The sequence below is a fragment of the Belonocnema kinseyi genome, chromosome 10 (assembly GCF_010883055.1).
Source record: "Belonocnema kinseyi isolate 2016_QV_RU_SX_M_011 chromosome 10, B_treatae_v1, whole genome shotgun sequence".
NCBI classification, from domain to species: domain Eukaryota; kingdom Metazoa; phylum Arthropoda; class Insecta; order Hymenoptera; family Cynipidae; genus Belonocnema; species Belonocnema kinseyi.
Window position 1 is genome coordinate 60,021,977 of NC_046666.1, and position 8,071 is coordinate 60,030,047.

Genomic DNA, 8,071 nt, shown 5'->3' on the forward strand with positions numbered 1-8,071 from the left:
GGTAACCAAAAAATCTAATGTTCTTTTTTTATATCTCTACTACGCTTAAAAGCGGGTCTGAGATTGTCCAGAAGTAAGTGTTTACTTACATAATAATTTTTAATCAACAGTGGTGTCTTGGCGCAAGTACTTATTTTATAACTCAATTTAATTTTCTATTTGGTAAATAGTGTTTCGCTTTATCTTTGAATGCTTGAAGACATATAGCCGCTTTATAGAACCTATTTAGGAGATTGCACGTTCTATAAATTGATGAGTTTGGAATCACCAATTTATTAGCTGTTGCTACGTATAATATTCATATTAATATATCAAATTTATATGATCTAGAGATTTTTTGTAGGAATTTTAAAGCTTCATCAATTCCCAAATAAAAGTGCTTCGACTTGCGTTCATCTTGGTAATATCTTGAGTTCGTCTCCAAAACATTGATGTCTGGCTGCGTCTCAAAATTGAGTTGAGACATAAGCCATCGTCTTACTTTTATGGCTACGAGAGGTAAGGCGGCGCTTACTTGTCTCAAATCGAGCATTTTCTTGGTTAAGATGACGCTTACTTGTCTTAAGTCGAGCCTAGACTTGGTTAAGACGACGTTTACATGTCTCAAGACGAACCTTGTCTTGGCTGAAATGGTCAGCGTAAACTTGTCTCAAAACGAACCTTTTTCGACTAAGAAACGAGATTAAAATTGATAAAGGACAAATTTGTAATTATTATATTAGTTATTTTTATTTTTAAAAATCCAGAATCTGTGAGTATAAACAAGCATGAAGCTTACAAATTCGCTCTAAAAAATAAAAAATGTAATTTTCTGGAAGTATCTCTTATGCCTTTAGGAATACGTAAAAACAAACTTGGCTTAGTCTTGGCTAAGTCTTCATCCAAGACATAGCCAAGAGATAGCCAATGCGTTTTTGTAACTATCGGCCTTGGCCGCGGACGCGACTTTATTTTTGGTCTTGAGTCGAAATTTTTCGCTTTAAGTTGAATTTAAGGACACCGACGACAAAAAGCTCCCAAGACCTCTAAGGGTCATCACTAATCCGCTTCAAATTTTAAAGAATGTTTATATCATTTATCTTCATAGTATTTTTTTTATCTATCAATAATGTTGTTGAACTGCAATAATTATTTTCTTTGGATGACAAATATAAACATGTTATCCATTTTTTCCTATCGCCAACATTTCACTAGATACTTGTAAAAAATCACAGTTTTAATATTTTTACGGAAAATTTTATATATGTGTAATTCTTGAGACCGACAGATTCCGAATTTTTAATGAAAAAATCATTTGGTACAAAATTAGAAGTTCTATCGGTTGCAAAATGTTAATCCTTAGCAGATATCACCTGGTTGGTTCCAGCTTAGCTACCTGATTCCTAGAAATCGCAGGCCATGCCCTTGAAAAACTAAAGTTAAATTGTATTGAAAAAATATATTTAAATTTGAATGCTAATGCTAAATTTCTGAAAAAATAATCTTGTGGAACATTCGAATATTCTATTTTAAATTTTAAATCTTACAAAAAATATTCCTAATGTGCTCTAATTTTCTAAGTCACTAAATGAATAAATTCTCAACATCTTGTTCGATTATTCTTAAAAATTATTTTATAGTTAACAGGCAACTCAGTATGTTTCATATTTAGTTAATTTATTTATAGTCGAAAATCGTAGAATTTTTTGATACAATGGATTCTTTCTTCATGAAAAGGTGATAACCATCATTGACTAGATATTTTTTTTCTGGATACACTACAGGCGGAAATTATAATAATCCTTGTTTTTGTTTTAATTGTTACTAAAGGGCCTGCATTTTTATAATGTTGCGATAGAAATTTTTCCGCATAATCTCCCTAAAGGTAATAAAATTCTGCTTCTTAAAGATACTACATAAAAATTGAAAAATTCCATGTTTTAGAAAAATTGAAATAATTCTTAAAATATAAACATTTTTTAAAGTTTTTTATTGTAGCAAACAAGTCGCAAAATTCTAAAAGTGCGCAAATACTCACAAGAATTAATTGAAAATTGTTTTATATTAAAATTCGATAACTTTCAATAATATTTAACAAAATATAATTGTTTTGATTTTTCTTTAAATAATGTGATGAGTACAATCATTATTTGAAAATGTTCAGTTTTTTTGCACCAAGTTAGACTACAATCGAAATTTGGCTATTTTTTAAAGATTTTTTCACTAGATTGAGATTTTTTCTTCAACGTAAGTTAATTACACAATAAATTTCATTACCTTTTGTGCTATTATCAGCATAATTTGAATGTTAATATCAAACAAATTAAAGGACTTTAGTATTAGCTCAAAAAATAACCGTGTAGAGAATTTACGCCAGTAGTCTAGTTTTACTATTGTAGCTCTCTTTCCTCTTGCTGATTGATAATATTATGAAGAATTGGAGAAAATAGATTTTTTGCTAAAAATTAATTTACATAAACTATTAAACACATATGTACTTCATTTAAAAATGCTGTGAAAATTGCTTAAAATTGTATATCTATAGCTATAAGAATACATACTTCTGGATAAGCATAAATTGAAATTTACATGATGAAGTAATAAATTTAATTGATTTCAGTGAGGGCAATTAATGACAAATTAAAAAGTGATGCCCAGAATTCAAACGAACCAGCCACCATCTACACCGGGCCACCAGTTATAAGGGTCACCCTTGCCAGTGTCGAGGAAACCTCGATGTTGCTCAGCCGGGGTTTGGATTTTTATGGGGCTACGTATTTTCCAACCGACACACCCCATCCCGCGGCTCACACCCTCTCCAAATACAAAAACAACAGGTGGGAAACGATTCCTGTTCATTTATGTGCACAGAAAGCTTGAGACATTTTTCCTGAGCAATTTAATTTGAATATCGAAATGTGCAATCGACTTGAAACTCTTCCGGAAAATCCAATTTAACCTGCCGACAGAATAGACATTGCAACATAGTAATAAATTTACAATATTTAGTTTTTTTATTATCCACTATATTTTGAGAAAATTCTGCATCTTTGAAAGATAATAAATAATAATAAAACTAATTTTTTTACTTTGTTAAAAATTCATGATTTTAGTTGAAGGTCCATCTATTTGTGTAAAAATTTAACAAATTTCATGAAAATTCGTTCCATGCTTAGTTGAACATAATTTTTTTAACTGACAATTAAACTATTCTATTTCAGCTTAAAAATTTATCTCTTTTAATTCAAAATTTAACAATTTGGTTAAAAGCTTTTTTTAGTTGAAAGTTCATCCTTTTGCTTGGAAATGTGATTTTTTTTGTTAAAAAGTTGGCCTTTTTTGGTAGAAATTTAACCTTCTTGATTAAAAATTTATCCTTTTTGGTTAAAAATGCAATTGATTAGTTGTTATATCAACTTTCACCTGCTTTCTTATGAATTCATTTTTTTTGGTTGAAAATCTGATTTGACTTAAATTTATTAATGATTTATAACTATAGTTAAAAATTCAGCTATTTACTTTTGAATTAACTGTTATGTCAAAATTTATACTTTTTTGTAGAAAATTTATCTTTTTGGCTTACAAATTCAACGATTAGTAAAAAATTAAAATATTGGGTTGAAAGCTAAACTCTTTGGATGAAAAATCATATATTTGGGTTAAAAATCAACTTTTTTGTAGATGATTTATCTTTTTGACTTTGTAATTAAATAATTTTGTTGAAAATTCATATACTTTTTCCGAAATTCGCCTTCTTATGAAGCATTCAACTTCTTGGCCAAGCATAATTACACACACACATATATCTATGTGTTTTGGCTTTATCTGGGAAATTGCATAAGTGAAAAATTCAAATATTTGGTGGAAAATTCACGTAGTTTCTCGAAAATATTTGATTAAATATTCAATTATTTGGTAGAAAGTTCATATATTTTGTTAAAAAGTCGAATTTATTGGGCAGAATACAATTCTTGAAAGTTAAAATTTTTTATTGAGAATTCAACCATCTTATTAAATTAATATTGATACATGATTGATAATTTCAACAATTGTTTTAAAAATCGAAATACTTCATTGAAGTTTAATCTTTTCGGTTTGGAAATTTGACCATTGGGCAGAAAATGCACCTTTGTTTGCTGAAAATTCAAAAACTTAGTTAAACATTCAACGATGAGAGAATGTTGATAAGCCCTGCAACGCAGAGCAAGTAGTAGGAAGATATCGCCGCTGGCATCGAAACGAGCACCGTAAACTGATTTTACGATCGTTACTAAACCGAGCATGCGAGTCGTTAACAGTAAGATAGCTGGCATAGTCAACTAGTAACTTAAATCGTACCGTAAAGTCTTTAATCGTGATATACTCCCGCCTGAGTTCATACCGAAAATTTCGAATATTGTTGTCTACCGACTAAATGGGAATTTAAACCCTTAAATGGAAACTGTAATAAAAATTGTTATAAACTGAAATAGGGAATATGTGATTAAATGGGATAGAAAAGGATCAAATTTTTAAAAGAGATATAGGATGTAAAATGACAGAAGACGATTTGATGATTGAACAGAAAATATTTGCTAAAACGAGGGGAAAATATATAATTGTGAAATTGGAGTTAGGATACAAAGTGATAAATCAGGAGGAAATTTGATAGAATAGTTGAAGAGACACATATGTTACATATTTTAAATATCTGAAAAATTGCAAGAATTTACAAAAAATAAATCAAAATTGTCATTTGTCATGTTCAATGTTAAAAATTGAAGCATTTACAGTTGAACATCTAAGAAATAGACTAAATTTCAATTTCAGATCTTCAAAATCGATCTATTCCAAAAGAAGAATTCATAACTGCATCATGTTCTATTATACAATACCGAAGAGCTTTGTATTGTTAATTTTTAAAATTAATGAATTTTAAATTATAAAAAAATTAATGATAAAATTATGCAAATTTTAAGTTATACAATTAAAAAGTCTGTAATGTTGATGATGTGTAGTCGTAACTTTATTAATTTAGAAGATTTATAAATGAAAAACCTTGACTTTTTATCTTTAAAATCATTCTAATTTAAAGATTTTTATTAATAAATCTTTAAAATCATTCTGATTCAAAGATATTTATTAATAAATCTTTAAAATTTAAGAATTGAAAATTGCAAATTGATAAAATTTAAGAGCTTTGAATTGAAAACTTTTAAAATAGTAGAATTTAAAATCTTTAAAATTGGAGAGTATTTAATTTCGAAATTCAAAAATGTTGTAGTTTTGCTGATTGAAATTCATAATATTTTCCATAAAATAGTTGCATTTTTCCAAAAAAAGGTGAAAATTTTAACAGAAAATAGATTAATTTTCAACAAAGAAGGTCACTTGTGATCAAGGAAGCTAATTTTTGTACTAAAGAGTTGAATTTTAAATAAAAAATATTAATTTTCTATCAAATAAATGAATTTTCATTAAAAAAAAGATAAGTTTTAAGCTTAAAAGTCAAATGTTTAAAAAAAATTTGACATCTATACCCGAACAGGGAATTTTTAATAAGAAAGTTAATTTTTCACCAAATAATTACATTTTGAGTAAAAAAAAATGAATTTTCTACCAAAAAAATATACATTTTTAACAAAAAAGTTGAATTTTTATGCTAAAAGTTCAGATGTTGTAGAAAAAATTGAGTTTTCATGCAAAAGGATAATTTGTAACCAAAAAATTAATTTTCAATTAAAAAGATGCATTTTTAACCAAATCGCTGAATTTTCAATAAAAAAGAATGAATTTTATATCCAAACTGTTGCGTTAAGAATCAAATATTTGCGTTTTCAAGCAAAAGAGGAAAATAACTAACAAAAAAGATGAATTTGAAAACAAATCTTTGAAGTTTCGACGAAATGTATTAAACTGCAACCAAAAATATTTGCAGTTAATTAAAAAAAAAGACTTTCTTACCAAAAAGAATTATTTTTCTATCTAAAAAGAAGAAATTTTTATTCAAAATATGACCTTTTGACAATACAGATGAATTTTCATTAAAATAATTTATTTTTTCAACAAATTGATATAATTTGTAACCAAACAGAGTGAATTCTGATCCAAAATTATAATAGTTTAATCGTCAAACAAAAAAAATTCAGTTGCTACTTAAGCCAAAAATAATAAACAGGGAAAGTTTCTTAAAAATGAGCAGAAAAAGTGGAATTCCATCCAAATTAGGAAAAGAGAACAAAGGGAAATTTTGGGAAGAGGGTGAAGTTTGAATGTTCAATATAATTTGTATATATTAGATTAGAATAGATGTTATACTGTGTTGCACCCATGCATGTTCATCATTTTAGTGTTAAAATATTGGAAGAGAATTTTATTTTTAATTACTAACTTTTATGATATTTTCGCAGATGGTCGGAACTAGCATCACTGGGAACTGGACAGCGTGTAAGGGACCTACTTCCGGTTTTCGACAACGCGGGTTTTAGCAAACTAGCAACACCTGCGAGCCGCGTCATAAAACCCCAAAGAAACTGACGTTTCCTCGCTAAGGGCAATTGAACATGACAACACCTCAAGGATCTACCCATAAACTATAACAAATTAACTTTGAAATTTTATTTTGAATTTCATGTTGACAAGTAATAAATTATAAAAAAGGTCCAGGGAGAAGTTATGTAGGGGAAATCGATCTTTAATGAATATTTTTTTTTTATCACTGTAAAAAGCAATTCGTTAATGCTTCTTCAAGTGTATGATTCTTATAGCAATAACTTTATTTCATTTGGAATAATATGTTTCCCATTATAATAGCCTATAAATAAAGAGCGGATTAGCGAATCTATGAAGTTATACTGACAAGCGCAGCTGGGTTCTCACATCCAGAGAACTGTCGGCCCGGCAGAGAGGGGGTCTAGAAGCAACATGCGTACCTGAGGTGCGCACACACGGTTGCTGTTGGTTGCCCTGGTAACACTAGCGATAAGCGTGCGCGCGCATCTCAGTCTCACACGTTACCTTCTGACCTCCTCTTTGCCAAAAAGACATTTCTTTGAATGTGAGAGCCGAGCTGCGCTCGTCAGTTAACTTCACAGTTGCCAAATAGGACACGTTTTATTAGCTTGGAGTAAATTCTCACCGGACCAGGGCTAATTGTTACCCCTCCCTGGTGCAGTGAAGTGTGAATAGAAAGAAGAAGAACTTCACAGTTGCGCTAATTCACCCTCTGTCGATAGAGGAATTTCTAATAAAGTACGAAAATATATGCGAAAAATATTTCTTTTCTAAGAAAATTTAATATCTTCATCTGATTAAACATAACCTGATATCTTTTTCTCTAAAAGTATAAAAAAAAAAAATTGTTGTGTCAAAAAACAATAATATTTGTAAAAAAATAAGTTTTCTCCATAAAATATTGATTTCCTCTCTTTCAATCTGAATTATACAGATTGCCCTTGTTTTATTTAATTAAAAAAAAATCTTTGCAATGTTATTCACTGCAAGAGTTCTCTGTTCTAATCTTACGCTGAATAACATGAAGTCAATTACTACGAATTTAAATATTTTCGAATAATTTATTAATTATTTTAATTTTAGGACGAGTTGAAATAATCGCATTCCACAGAAAAACTAGTCACAACGTGCCTCCATAATGACAGTATAGTCGCGTAATTTACTTACAGTATTTTAATTAAACGTTTAATGATGGAGACAATGTCCTAAGCGTAATCTACTAATAAGAAGTTAAAGTTGATCAAATTCACTACATTCGCATTGTATGAGTCTCAAAAGCCTGTATTAAATATAAATTTCAATTTGCCAAATTCCACCAATGAATTTTCTTTTCCCCTTAATCGATGTTTTATGAATGTGATATTGTATTAATACTGTCAATTTACTCTAGGTTTTTATTCAATGACACCAAAAATATAAACAATTTAAAAATCCATTAACTAGAAAATGTGGTTATACTATTTTCAACATTTTTGTCGAGAAAAGAATTAATAATTTTTAATTTGAAATGTTTTAAAGAGTGACGCCAAAATGGGATTTTTCTCGCCTTTTTTTCAGACCTCGCTAGCGACCTGGTGAAAAAATATAAAAATACATTATT

The 8,071-nt window shown here is 28.8% G+C and overlaps 1 protein-coding gene across 1 annotated transcript in view; it reads left to right on the forward strand.

Annotated features, from left to right (window-relative positions):
- Window positions 1-7,776, forward strand: part of LOC117182099 — a 21,089-nt gene extending 13,313 nt beyond the window's left edge. Inside the window, exons 4-5 of the mRNA XM_033375131.1 lie at window positions 2,600-2,816; window positions 6,369-7,776. Coding sequence (XP_033231022.1) covers window positions 2,600-2,816; window positions 6,369-6,495 — 344 coding nt within the window. The 3' untranslated portion in view covers window positions 6,496-7,776. The remainder of the gene's footprint in view (window positions 1-2,599; window positions 2,817-6,368) is intronic.
- Window positions 7,777-8,071: the final 295 nt, after the last annotated feature.